Source organism: Hydra viridissima, unplaced genomic scaffold, assembly GCF_058129835.1.
Source record: "Hydra viridissima isolate aposymbiotic clone 2 unplaced genomic scaffold, HvirCarnegie_v1 scaffold_11, whole genome shotgun sequence".
NCBI lineage: Eukaryota > Metazoa > Cnidaria > Hydrozoa > Anthoathecata > Hydridae > Hydra > Hydra viridissima.
The window spans coordinates 9,715,804-9,731,772 of NW_028324310.1; the positions used below are offsets into that span (position 1 = coordinate 9,715,804).

At 26.0% G+C, this 15,969-nt stretch overlaps 2 protein-coding genes across 6 annotated transcripts in view; both read right to left on the bottom strand.

Annotated features, from left to right (window-relative positions):
• The window catches only part of LOC145191419 (phosphatidylinositol 3,4,5-trisphosphate 5-phosphatase 2A-like), a 401,680-nt gene that overhangs the window by 241,091 nt on the left and 144,620 nt on the right, over positions 1-15,969 (bottom strand). The gene's annotated exons all lie outside the window — the stretch shown is intronic.
• On the bottom strand, positions 4,146-7,591 carry LOC149882076 (uncharacterized). The gene is made up of 2 exons (XM_090066787.1): positions 7,055-7,591; positions 4,146-6,979 (listed from the first exon to the last, which is right to left on the bottom strand). Exons 1-2 carry the CDS (start codon positions 7,482-7,484, stop codon positions 6,972-6,974), a joined length of 438 nt encoding a protein of 145 aa, XP_089922913.1. The 5' UTR covers positions 7,485-7,591; the 3' UTR covers positions 4,146-6,971.

Here is a 15,969-nt window from a genome sequence, read left to right on the forward strand (position 1 = left end):
ACGTTTGACATTGAAAACACAAACTATATTTAAAATTATTAATTTTGGTTAAAAACAGTTCGTGATATCTTCCTTTCATCAAATGATGCTTTTTTTTCAATTTATGACTGGACTCCAAATTTTTTCTCACAAGGAACATGAAATCTTGAGCGTGTTTGTGAATTACCAAATACTCTTTTTCCATTTTTTGCACGTTTTTAAAAACTTTATCCAATTTCTGAATCACTGAAGGATCGTCTTGTTCATCGTCTGTCATGTCTTTTTCTTTGTCCTCCGTCGTTTTCATCACTTCCTCTTTTATTTCCTCAATGAGCTGCTTTATAACCATGACATTTTCCATCTTTTTTAATTAATTATTTATTTTTTACCTACAAAAGTATTGCTATAAAAAAATTTATTACAGTTACAACTAATAACATTTATCACTTATTATTGAAAAAATGTTTTTTATCCAACACCTCTATTACAACAAAACGTCACTCATACTACATTCGTTATTTAACATGGTTTCATCACTCGTGACTTCTATTTCACAATTATTTTGTATATCGTAAATAGAATTTTTTAATAATTTATAAAAAGGTAAAACCGTATTGTCAATAAAATGTCTATTTCTTTTCAAGTAAGAATGATTTTTAATAATTTCATGTTCTAATCGTATTAATTGTTCTATGTGATTGTCGCTACAAAATGCATTTTTGTTAGGTAAAACAGTTTTATTTAACTCCTATAAAGGTTTCAAAACATGATGCCCTCTAATTTCAGCCATTACTCCGCAATCAAAAGGATATAACTTTTGGTTCGGTTTTTTAAAAAGTTGTAATTTACATTCTTTGATAGCGATATCAAAACCTTCTCCGCTTCTTTTAATCCCCATACGATTTTGTAACACGTGTTGGTCTTTTTTCGATATCATATTTTTCCACTGTTGTTTCATGATATGGTTGGTACATGGATAACAATCTAATCCATTCACATAATTGTTCATTTTGATGTTATATAAAGGTACACCTTTGAATCTTTTTTTAGTGCTCAATTTACCTTCCTTATCCACATCGACCATATAACATTTGGGAGCCATGGCCATAATTTTATTAATAACAGCCTTAGGTGGTACTTCATCTTGAAAGTGATGCGGCGCTTTAGCATAATCGTTATTGTAATTAAAATGATCTTTAGGATAATTTGAAAAATCCATCCATTTATTAAATTGATCATCGTTTTTTATCCATTGTTAAAATTCGTCATTCAAATTGAAATTGTCACTTTTTTCTCTCATGATCATAAAACAAGCTGAATCAGTGTCAGTCACCATTAAATGAGCGCTAGCTTTTTTTTTTAACACATGTTTTGTAAATCAAAGACAAAGCGACTGATATTCAATTTAGCGTTACTTAATATTTTGGCAGCTATCATTCGTAAACTCAAGTTAATTTTTTTAGATTTTTCTTCCACCAAAGTCACCACTGCTTTTTTTAAATTGATTTCAACATCATCCACTAATAAATTCAAAACGTCTACGTTATCACCTTCTAAACTGCAAACCACAGATTTAGTGTTGAGGTTCTTCATTTTGGTAGCTAAAAACTCTTTAAAAAAAGAATCGTAAGATAAGGTTGGATTTTCTTGACTTGAAATTTTTTGATTATTAAGGTCCAAATATATATCTTCAGCATTATAAGTCATAAATTGTCCATTAACGAAAAAAAACTTTTGAAAACTTTGAGGTAAGCATTGTTTAAATTCATCAGGTGAAACTCCCTCAGATATCATGGTTTCGTACAATTCGTTCAGATTTTTGATACATTGTCTCAGTTTTTCTTGCGTATGAACATAGATTTTAATGTTGATATTTTTTTCAGGTTTTCTCGTGTGAAATCCATATTGTCCATTGACTATAAATTTACACAAAGCAGCAGTAATCAAATCTCCTATTTTTAGTGCTTCAGCTCTCATTTTCATATAAAAATGTATACTTTTAGCGCTTAAAGGATATCTATACACAGGCATAACGGAATATATTTCTTCAATCACAACCCCTCTTTCTTCTACTAACCATTTTAAATAATCCAAAGTTTCGACAGTCACGTGACTATCTACTTTCATCAACAACTTTACGGATTTATCTTCTTCAATCGTATATTGTCCGTTGTTTAATTTTTTTCTCAACTTTAAAATTTCGTATGGGCTGTATTGATATAAAGGTATATGTCCCCTTTGAACCATAGGTGAAAATCCGTGACATTTATCTTGATACTCTTTTTTCATGGATAATTTACAATGAACAAAAGCATCAGTGGAAAATTGTTCTAAACGGTGAAGCGGTGTATAATACTTGTTTAAAACTTCGTTAAAGTCTTTGGTATCATAATCCAAATTATAATTCATTTGACATATTAAGGGACCCGTCTGAGCTCCACCATATTGTTGATTTTCGTCAGCAAAAAACATCAAAGTGTCAAAATCATTCCTGATATAGTTTAGTTTCAAATAATCTTTGTAATAGTCTGTATTTATTCCCAACTTGAACGAACCGTTGGTCGACATTCCACCTCGAACGCATTTTTCAATCAATTGGTGATGTTCGTGAGTTGGAGGATGTTGTACGTTTATTCCGCTCATCCAATTGTTAAAATGACTAGCAAAACTAAATATACTGACAGCAGATAATATATGAAAACCGGTTTGCACAAACGTTTTATTATCAAAATCAATCAAAGCCATTCCTAAACTTAACGAATCAATCACCACATAAATTTTCAACAAGGTTTTTAAATTTTTAATTTTAAAAAAATTCCAAATCAATTTGACGTTTTCGTAATCCGTTTTAATTTTATCCATTTCTTCTTCCAAAGTAGCACTTTTTGATAAATCATTTTTAGCAAATAATTCAATGGGTGGTATTGACTCGTATTCTTTTTCTAATAAATGTAATTCCAATTGTGAATACGGAAAAATTAATTTTTTAGTCAAACAAGATTTTAAGGATTCATTTTGTAACAAATAAATCATGGATTCGTAATCCAAAAATCCATATTGATAAAAATAACTTACAGCTGACGTAATTAAATCATTCTTACACTTTGAAGTCAACATGGATGTAGCTTCATTCAGAGACATGTTCATTAAACGATAGGAATCCACAATTCTAACTTTGTTGTAAAAATCTACGATACGAATTTTAGCGCTATTTTGTGCTATAAAAAAACAATTATCAAAAGTAAAGTATTTCATTAAATTTTCATAATCGCTGCTGGTACTATTATCTAAATCGTGCAAAGGAAAATCTAACGTTTTATGTAGACTATTGATGATCATGACGGCGTTATCAAATACAGAGTTGTGAGCGTATATATTTAAGATATTGTGAGAAGAAACTTTACCGTAAGATACATTACATAGATTGTGAGCTAAACCTAACACTTCTCCAGTATAATGATCATGATCAACGACTAAGTAGTTCTCAAAATGATATAGTACCGATTTTAAGATATTTTGTAAATCTTTTTGAAATTCTTTTTCATACAAATGTTGTTCGTAATAATGAACATTTTCACTATCAGCATGATTAGATTTTAAACTGACAGTCAATACTTGGTGCCATAATTTTACCTGTGTTTCATCAATGTCAGAAAGTAATGAAAACAACTGTATATCGTTTACCTTGTCATTCTCACTTAAATTTATATATCGCGATTGTAATAACGTTTTTATCACTCGAAATATTTCCAAAAAGGTTTTGAATAAAAATCGACTATCTTCTAACAAAAACAAATCCATATCTATAGAATCAAATTGAAAAATCATATCTTCTTCAAATAAAATGTCATACCTGCGTTGTGTTAAAAATAGTTTACCTAACCATCGTATAATGTTCATGACTTCGTCCATATTCATATGGATGATTTTACACATATACCCATTTTGCCAACTATAACCTTCACCGTATGTTTCGATCAGTAAAATCCATTTTTTTAATAAATATAACGTCTGCGTTAAAAACAATAAACGTTGTTTGATCATTGATGCACTTTCAGTTTGAATTAAATTTTGCATTGAATCAGACAAAGCAAACAAATTCACTTCGCTTAACCACTCGTATAACAAATCTGCTAAACTCTCATGACTGTAATTCACATAATCTATTTCTTTTTGATTATAACGCTTTTCTATTTCAATTTCACAAAAACGATTTTTCACATTTTCCGCTTTTAATTTATTACATTTTTTTTTACATATGGTGCAAATAATTTCATCTGGTTGCCATAAGTAATCATAATCTTCTGACGATATATTTAAAGAAGAATTTTCTTTTAATAAAACCTGATTACAATAATTTTTAACTACTGCAGCTAATAACAACAAATCATACACTATCAAATCACTTTTTAAATTTTCTTTTACCTTCAGGTTTTCACATTGACTCATCTCTCTCCATAATTTTTGCCGATATTCATAGGCTATAATATTTTTACAGTGTTGTATAGGAACGGGTAACAAATCAATGATATTTTTTTTTAAACTTTCATCGTTGTTTTCGTAATAAAAAACCAATTGTTTTATCACATTTTCTTGTACATTTAATCCAAACAATTTTTTAGCTAAATGATCAGAAACAATATTTAATGACACTGTATGACAAAAATAGGTTAAATGAGGCAATGTTTTTTGTTTTTCTTCTTTTTCTCCTGTATATGGTATATTTAATGTTTCACAGTCAAAAGTGATAAAAAATGGAAATTGTCTTCTACTTTGCATCATAAACTTTGTACGTGGTTTATAAAAAGTTCTTTTTGGACTATATAAAAAACATTTATTATCATAAAATCCTTCACAGGTATTTTCATGTCTTTTTTTATTTCCTTCATTGGAATAAAATTGTAAACAACGGGGACACTCTTTTAAATATCGTTTTGATTCACGTTTTTCACTGACTAATTTTTTACTGTAGTTAAGATTGATTAAATTTAAAGCGTGGTAAGTTTGATTACCTTGATTGGCTATTAAAATGTTGATGGTATTGGAAAATTGTCCGTTTAATAAATCTTTTTCTTCCGTTTCCAGTAATGGTAAAAATCTTTTTAACTGTAATGGATTTAACAATTTACTTTCAAAAATAGGGTTTAAATAATCTTCGTAAATGTTTATGACTTTTAAATTGTTACCAATCAAATGAAGTCGATTGATTTTTTTTTTAATTACAAAAATTCTTAAATGATACGGAAACATGATGCCTTCGTTCGTAAAATGCATACATATGGATTCTAAGTTTTGTACAGTCAAGTTATAACAACTGTTTTTAATAAAAATGAGAAAATTTTTCATCGCTATCCAATCTTCTTCTTTTAATCCTTTTTTTAAAAATTCAAAAACTTCCTCTTCGCTTTTAATACCGCCTACCGTATTTTCAGTCTCCCAATGATCAAAATCTTTCACTTTTCTAATTTTTATTTTATTTAACAACATACCTATTAATAAAGCTGCATAAAAACAATATCCTTTGTCTACTATTGAACTAAAATCTAAAAACATTTTTTGTTTTTGTTGAAAATGTAATACTTTTCCATTTTGAATATTATTATCTGACCAAACTATACGAGGTCTACACCAAGGACCCATTAATTCTGAACACTCGTTATCTTTACAGTTTTCTTCTTTATCTAACTGTTTTAAATATTTTATTAAAGCATTAACGTTATGTTTTGAAAAAGGATTAAAATCTGATCTAGTTTTTGTATTTGTTGTGTTTATATTTTCTTCTTTATCTAATTCTATTAAATATTTAATTAAAGCGTTAACGTTATGTTTTAAAAAAGGATTAAAATTTGATCTAGTTTTTTTACGTTCTATGGAACCTATGATTTCATTTCTCATTTTCATAATTTTGTCCTCTTTCACATTGGTCAATAATTGAGACTTGAACAAATCTAAAGCAATAAGTCTCCAACCGCTACCACTTTCGACATAATCAAAAGCTTGTTTAATATTGATATTAGATATCATTTTCAAAAATGATTTTTTTTCCAACTTTTTAATCACATACACAGGAGACGAATAAGCAAATTTAACAACTTTTGACTCACCGCTTCCGTAATCATCATTTCCATACAACATGACTACCACGTTTTGGTATAAACAAGGAACGTCGAGTGAAGGAAAGGATAATTCTTCTTCTTTATCGAGGAGTTCAGATGTAAATTGTTCTATCCATTTTTCTATATCCAAAGGATTTTGAATATACATATTTAACTCATCTGTGTTCATTATACTCTCCGTTTTAATTTGAACAGTGCTTTTATTTCTATATGTGTTGACAAAAAAATGGGTTCCACTAATATAGGATTTTTGCACTTTAGAAGTAGAGTACTCCATTTTGGTTATATTATTATTATAGCTAAAATAGGAATAGAATATACAAATATTAATGGTTAATAACATAAAAAACAAAATTTAAAAGTTTTTTTAAAAAAATTTTTTTATTTCATGATAAGAACAATTCCATATCCCATAAATGATATTTATACAAATAATATTTTAATACTACAATTTCGTATTTAGAGCAATGAAATTCTTTTTCTTCATGCTCTTCACAATTTACAATCACCTCAAATTCATGAATGTCTTTTACTTTTGGAACCCGCCATTTTTCAATATCAAAACTTTTGAAATGGTAATGTTTACAAAAGTTTTTTTCAACGGTTCCGCCTTTATATAAAATAATATCATTACATTTAAATATACTACATAATAAAGGTGCTATATTTTTACAACATAAAGGTGAAGTAGTATAATAATTTAAGTGATGTACATTTTTTTTACAGTAATTAAAAGCATATTGATATTTTTTTTCCAGGTCGTCAAATTTGTCACATGGATTTAAATAAAAACAAACGGGTTTATTGGCTTTTATATTCTCTTCATTTTTGTCCAGTAATTTTATTATCGAACATTCACGTATGCAATGGTGATATTTAGTTGTCTAAAAATATTTTATATCATTATAATCACAAAAAACTTTTTATAAAAAATTTATTATAAAAATCAGATTATTCACCTGGATTGTCTCCATATCCATTAACCATATTCGTGGAGCCGAATCCTCCATTCCTTTGAACATTTAATATCTTAATATTTAAAGGTTTAAAATAAGGTATTAAAACCATTTGTGCCATTTTTTCTCCTTTATTTATATTTACAACTTGATCGGTATTATTTTCAACTTGAACTTTTATATTGCCAACATAATCAGGATCAATTAAACCGTTAATAACATGATAAGCTTTAAAAATTCCACTGGATTTAGACATGATCATTCCACATATATGATCAGGCATATAACTTATATTTAAATTACTTTCTACAATGGACTTACTTTTAGCCTTTAATTCTATATTAGAAACACAATAAAGATCTAATCCAGCACTATTTTTAGTAGCATAAACACTTTCTATTTCAAGAAATTCATATTTTATTAAAACTTCCATTTTATCTTAAAATAAATAAAAAACATTTATGAATTCAAATCTCAATCAAAATTACAATTTTCATAAAACAAAAAAACTTTAAAACACTGTAATAATATTTCTAAAAAACTACATAAAGTACAATTACATTCAATATTGCAATTTGGTTTTTTTGTCAACCCTAACAACATAAACATTTGATTATTCTTCACATAAACAAAAACATAAACAAAAACCTGTAAAACAATCTAAAAATATTTCTAAAAAACTACAACAACATTCCTTATCGCAATTTGGTTTTTGACAACAACATACAATATCGCAATTCGGTTTTTGATAACAACATTCCATATTGGAATTCGGATTTGGACAAACCTGACAACATGAAAATCTCTTTTTTTGATTATTTAATGTTTCATTCATTTCTAAATATAAAAGTGTATGTGTTTTGTTTAAAAATAGTTTAAATCTATAACTCCACAATAATTACCGTCACATATATCATAATCATGTAATGAAGCGTGTAAAATATACATAAAAAGGTCATAAGTTTTATTTTCTAATGATAAATATAACAGTTTCATCCATTTAGCATCTTTTTGAATTAAAAAATCATATAAATAACTAAAAAAAGGTCTTTCTCCAGTCAAAGACAACATTAAAGAAAAATCCATTTCGCTATCAGCTATCATTTTCGTTATTGATTCGCGCGCTGTATGTGGACGCTTCATAATCAAGTGATGAATAACTTTAATCGAGACGAACTTTTCCGGTGGTTCATCCAATATACTAGGTGTTTCCAATGCATCTTCTAAATACTTAACCAATTCTTTAATACTCATTTTTAAACTTATGTTATGAAATGATTCTAAAAAATAACGGATTTTACAATTCAAACTGATATTTTCCAAAATATAAAATTTACCATGGGTTTAAATGACTACCTCCACAACGTTTACCATCACACATTTCATAATTATGTAAAAAAGCGTGTAAAAAATACATAAATAAGTTGTACGATTTATTTTCTAGATTTAACACTGTTATATAGTCAATTTCTTTTTTTTTTAAGCTATGATGTAAATAATTAAAAAAAGCAATTTTCTTTTCCAAAGATAACAAAAATTGAAAATCGCTATTCTCTATAGTGCTTTTTTTAAACATTTCTTTCAAAATATCACGAGCTTTGACTTTTTCTTTCATAACAAAACAATTGATCACTTGAGCAATATTTTTATTGAGATTAAACTCTTTTGAAACGCTTTCCAAAGCTTCATTTATACCATTATCGAATGGTTCATTATTCATTTTTTATATTTTCTTTTCTTGTTGTTTTTTACCTAAAAAATATTTCATTAAAAAAATTTTTTCATCGCTTTAAAATATATGAACAATATAAAAACCATGAAAAAATTATATTCTTTTCAATCGTTTTTTGAAAATATTTTTATTACGATAAAACTAACAAGTTAAAACCAATAAAACAAAATTTATTACACTAAACTATGAATACAAAAAATTATGAAAATAATACATAAATGTATAGTAAGATTTATTACTTATTAAATTTAATACGTCCACATAATTTAAATCTCTCCATCGTAGTCGAGCATACAAATGGTTAAAAAAAAAATATTGTTTATCTAAGGATAAAATAAAGTCAAATACATGTCCTTCATTGTTCTTTTTTAAATGTTCCGTTAACAAAAAACTTAATTTTTTTTTATCTTTAAGAATGAAAGCGTCTATGATTCCAAGCATTTCTTCATTAAAAAGCATCTCCATTTTTTCAGTTTATTTATTTTTTTAATAATTTTTATTCATTACCTAAAAAGTGAAAATTTTTTTCATTACAAATTTTTTAATGGTTGTAAAGATTATAAAAATGTATCAAAAAAATAATAAACAATGACATGTTCTAAAAACAATGAAAAACAACTTGACTTGAAATTACAACTCCTATAGGAATACCAACCAACAAACCGACAGTCAAACCCAAACCGAAATTTGTTTTTTTAGGATATAAAATTTGTTCTTTATTTTCTTCCAACAAATTTATCCAATCCTCAATATAATTGAACATTTCTTTTTCATTTTCTGCGTTTAAAATATACAGCTTAAATTCTTCTAACGCACACGAAATTATAGTTTGAACAAATAAATGCTGATATTTACAATCAAAAGAAATGACGCTTCTATAACTCGTTACGGTTGTTACACCAGGCATAGTACATTCCACTTTAACGACGTTTATCTCACGTTGTAAAACTGATTTCTCATATTTCATAATAAAACGAATTAGTTTTTTTATTTGGTGACTTAATTCAATAGACGGAGAAACGCTTAATACTAATTCATCTTGAATTTCATCTTCAGTTTCTTTTGAACATAACAATGATATTTTAATTTTCCATTGTTTCTCTTCATTTTTGTCCAAGCTTTCAATATTCATTATGAATTCTAAAAAATGACAGGACATACAATAAATAATATTAACTAAAAACAACAAGAACATTTATCATCGCAGTATACTTTCCAATACATAAAATTCCCACTTTGATGAGGTTTTACTTTTGGATGCTTTAAACTCCAACGAGCAAGTTGTTTAATGTAGCTCAATTTTTTACAAATCCCATAATATTCGTGCAAATAAATAAGAACAAATTGACGGTTTAAAAAAGTTACAACTCTATCTATATCCCATTTTTCAAAGTCTTCAGGAACATTTTTAATTATTTTTTCCATTTTAATGCTAAATTTAAAAATACAAAATTAGTAAAAACATGGTTCATATTATATTTAGTTCAAAACATAGATCATATAACATTGTTTATATTATATAAAAATACCACCGTTTTAAAATAACATTACCGTGTAAAAAATTAAAAAAATAAAAAAACATTGTTATTGTTATTGTTTTTATTGTTCACTCTACCATTTTTCTTTTGTTAGATAAAAAAAACACATCAGCATTAAAAGCGCTATCAAAATAGTCACCGTTACGTAAATCATCAATTGAATCAGGTTTAAAATTTCTTTTAAAAAATACAAAACGTGTAGCTTCTGGATACAAGTTATGTAATACTTCTAGACTTTCACTCTTTCTTTTTCTACCGTAAACATAAGCCGTTCCTTTAAAACTAAAATGTTTTTTATTTTCTTTGTTCGTTTCTTTAAACATTTCATATACTGGATAAGGCGTATACAGACAATAAATCAACTGATGATAATATTTTAGGGTGCTATATTCCAACTCTTTTTCTTTCTCTAATTCTAGCATTTTTATCATCTTCGGCATGTACAAATATATTTCGTAATAGTTATCGAAACTAGATCTTTTGGGTGCATTTGATTTAATATACATACTTTTAGGTATGGTATTAATAAAAAACATGTGAAACAATACTTTCATTTCATTAATAATTTCGTAGCCATGAGGAAACGAAATTTCATATCTCGAACGAAACATTTTTAACGTAGCTAGTTTATAATATTTACTTAAAAAATTTTTTCTAACCATAACCATATAACTCACCAACCAGACATCATCGTCTTTGAATTGAATTTGTAAATCTTTTTTCAATTCTTCCATGTTAACCAAATTTTTCGCTTTGTTGAGCCAAGTTTCATAATCTTCACCTAAATAATTATCTTCTAAAACACAATTAAGAACTTTTTCAATTAATAATTCATCATCAATCATTATATGATTTGAATTACTGAGACTTTCAAATTTTTCTAATAATGAGCCTATTTCTCGGAATTCATTTAATACCATTTTGGATTTCTTTTCAAAATCAATATGCGGATATTTGTTTGCTAAACATTTAAAATTTTGGTTCAAATCTGGATATCTGTCAATGAGATCATCTGTTACAATACCAACTCCTTTGTTTACCAAAAACCCTTTAGATTTTGTAATTTTTAAAGAACCTTCAGACGACATATTTTCTATTTTGTTGTCTTCCATGACGATCGATATGTTTTAGTTAAAGTTTTTCCCTTGTTAAACTATTTAATAAAAAAGATTTTTTAGTTTATTAAATTAATAAATTTAACACAATGACTATTCAAAAATCGTTATACAAACTAGTCGTTTATTATTTTTTGATTAAATAAAAAATGACAAATATTATACAGTATTCCTCGATAAAATATCATCCACATTTATTCCGTGACGAATTAAATATTCACAACAATAATGAAATATGTTATGAGCTTCTCTACAACCCGGCATTAAATTAAAAAAAAATACAACGTTTGATAAATGGTAACAAATGTGACATGCTAAATATTTACAAAATATAATATCATCGTTTTGTTCAGCTTTTTCCTTTAAGGCTCTAAAATGATCAACAAATAAGTTATTTAAAATTTCAGTTTTTGCACTTTTAATGTCTAATAAACTCAAATAATAAGTCACACTATTTAATCCATCGATTAATCTTCCAGTGTGTTTAAGACAATTATCGTCTTGTACAAAAGTACCTTTTTCTTCATCGTCAGAAATTTCAATAACATTTGGTTCAACGTTTTCTTTAATATCCTCATCTATTGTTAAATCAATTAATTCCGGAGGTGGTTCTACAATAAAATGTATCTCCACGTTATCGTTAAAAGTAACGTGTTTTTCTTCATTCATTTCAATTTCTTCAGTATTTTCAATTTCTTCTTCCATATTTTTATATAACTAAAATTTATTTATAAGAAATACAAAAGCGTGCTGCTATTTTAATACATTCCATACAATACAAAGGATATTTATCTACTTCATATCGCAAATAAAAATAATTTAACAAAATACCCACGTTATTTAATAATTCCGCAAAATTATTTTTTAAAAAACCGTCTGAAATAATACAATAACTTTCAAAGAAATAAGTCGTATTTTCTTTCAAAATTAAAAAGTGATCTTGCTCATTTAAATAAAAACTGTAATACAAAAGACTGTCACATATATCATTTATTTTTTTGATATTGTTGTTTTCCAAATGCTTTAATAGTTCTTTATTGTCATTTATTAAATCACACACATTGATTAAAAATGGTTTAAAACGTAAAGCGTATACCATCGTCATCTTTTACAAATCTAATTCTTCTTTTGATTTTTCTAAAATAAGTTTTTAAAAAGTTAAATAAAAAATTTTAAAAGTTATATCATATTATCAGATTCAGAATAATACGTACTGACAGGTGGTCCTTCCACAGCAGCTAACTTTTTCTCTGTCAAAACATAAGACGGTATAGATTTTTTATTCATTACTTCGTATTCTAATCTGTTTTGTTCTTTAATAAAAACATGAGTTTCTTTTTCTGAAATATAATTATACATCGATATTAAAGTAGGTTTATCCGCATTAAAAGTCATTAAAGGAATTGTAAATTCTTTACTAATCGTTTTCCAAGCGTCATTTTGACTTTCTTTAATACTTTCTATAAACATTTCAGCTATAAAATTTTCATCCCAATTTTCATAGCGTATAGCTTTATCGTCAATCACGTTATAAAAATATTCCATTTTTCTTTCACCATTAATTTTTGGATTTATAAATCTATTGTCGTCTGGTGATGTTTTTATAGCAGCACGATACATAAAACATTTTACAAAGAATTTAGGATCGTTTAAACTTTCACAATTAGTTAAACTATGATTTAAACAATCGTTTATTTTTTTGAACGGAATTAATACGGAAATTTTTTTAGCGTTTTGAATCACATAAAATACATTTTTATTAAAATCAAACTGTCCAATTAATTGTATAGGACAATAGATGTATTGATTCAATTTACTTTTAGCGTCATCTTTTTCATTTACATAAATACAATATAAAGATCCTGCAGCTAATTGTCCATAATTCAAAAAATGAGAAGATGGAGTACTAGACAAAGTAACCATTTTTTACTTACAACCTTTGTAGTTTTTTGTTCTGTTTTTTTGATGTTGCTTCTTGATCACTGTCTTGTAGCTTTTGAGCGAATGATGAATTGTTGAAAAAACAACTCTATTTATACTTTTTATAACGCTTAATCCATAAACAATACATTTGCTAAAAATAAAAAATTACTCAACGAAAAAATATGAAAAAAACAAAAGAATATGAGTCAGCTAAGTTGTTTTAAATAGATGGATTTTTTATCAATTTAAAAAAGATGAACCAAGATTAAAATTTTAATCTAAGGTAGTTTCGAAAACAACGTTTAACAATAACAAAAAATTTGCATTTAACTCAATATTAATCTGTCGTAGTTTCGAAAACAACTTTTTACAATAAAAAATAGTTGAAAGCTTTAAAGAGGATTAAAAATATATTGAATTGGAATTAAAATTTTTATTAGTCATAAACCAACGTAGTTTTGAAAACAACTTTTTTACAATAAAAAATACTTTAAAGCATTAAAGTAGATTATTTTGGCGACAAATTTAATCTGATAAAGTTTCGAAAACAACTTTTTACAATGAAAAATTTAATCTTATATTGAAAAAAAAATATTTGAGGATTAAGCTACAAAAAACACATAAATAGCCTAAAAAAAATAACCATTTCATCAAACAACTACAAAACGTAAACATAAATAATAGTTTATTAAATAATAACATGGAAAATAGTGTAGAAGAATTGTGTTATGTTAAAAACTTAAAAAATCATTATCAAAGAATAGCTGAAAAACATATAGATTTTGCATGTCCTGCCGAAGAATATGGTAATTGTGATTGTTGCGATGAATGGTTTTTAATAAACAAACAAAACACTGAATTGTTTAGTTGTTGTAAATGCGTATTGCATTATTGTGTTTCTTGTTTTCATTTTCATCAAACAATTTGTAATCCATTGTTAACGGAAGAAAAATTAAAAGAACATGCTGTAAATGCAAAATATGTTAAAAATGTATCAACTGTAAAAAATGTAAATGTGGACAAAAAACATGAAAAATGTACTAAGGATAAATGTCATGTATTTGAATATAATGAATTTTTGAATATGATGAATCTGATGTAAATTTTATAGAACATGAAATTTTTTAAAAAAATTTTTGTTTTTTATTTTAGATGGGAAAAAAAAAGTGCAAAAGAAATATACTATATCATCCATATTTCAACCATAAAGAACCCGATATCAATTCTTTACAAGAAGAAATTATAAAGCTCAAAAATGAAGTACAATCGTTAAAAACGGAATTAAAAAATGTATTTGAAGAAACAATTATGTTGTGTTTCAAATTTTGCTATTTTTGTCAGGGATTAAAATGCAACACCACTTTATGTGTGAATTGTCAAAATTATATTTGTGAATTGTGTACCACTCATCACATGAATCATTGTGTTACTAAATTTCCACATTGTAACGATTTTAATAACCAACAAGAATGTGTAAATAACGGTTTTAAATGTTTATTTTGTATTAATAGAGTATGTAATCGTTGTATAGAGGAACACAAATACTGTATGATTGAATAATAAAATTTTATCATTATGTCTATGAAAATGTGTTTTTTGTTTAAAAAACAATAAATTTTTTATATTTAGAATTATTAAAAATTTATTTAATGATTTCTTACTTTTTGTAGATTAATAAAAAATGGTAAAAACTATTTTAATGAGTAAAGTTGTACACTGTTTGATTGATTTATTGGGAGCAAATTGGAAAGAATTTGGATACGATTTTTTACCGAGACCGACTATTGAAAGTATTGATTATGATCAAAGAACATTATATGAGAAAATTTACAGCGTGGTTACAAAAATTTATCAAACAGATCCTACTCATTATCAAGAAAGAATTTATGCTTATTTGTCGATGAAAGGAAATTTTTTTTATTTAGAAAAACATTGGGTTTAATTTAAAAAATGTAATACATGTGACTTTAAAATGATTTTGTACGTTTATTTTTATTGTTATGGTTTTTTAATCCTATTTAATGTTATGGTATTTAATCCGATCATCATGTAAATAACAAAACATTTTTTTAGATAAATAATACCATGGAACAAAACAAAAATAAACCATGTACGTTTACCGTCGTTTCAAAATCATATAAAGTTTATTCGAGTAAAGATAAGAAATTATGGACAACTGAAGAGAAAAAAGAAGCAAAAAACATTGTCAAAAAATGGAAAATAAAACGAGTAAAAAAAAACTTGAATTTGATACCGGACAAATACAGTTTTCCGTGCATCAGAATTAATAATGAACTTTTGATTTATAAAAAGTTGACATTAAATGATAAAAAAAATATTAAAGAAGAAATAAAATATAATACGATTTAAAAATGTGTTTTTAATGTTAATCATTTGTATAATAATAGACTTTTTATAAAAACGCAGACATTGAAATTTTGTTATTTTTTTGAAAATGATATAAGTTTTGATATTATTTTTTAGTCAAATATAAAATAATGAATTACCAACATCTTAAACGAAGAATGACAGCTGTAGAAGATGAAGATGATTATTTTGATCATGAATATGAAAGACAACAGTTGAAAAAAAGAAATGAATCTATTGCTC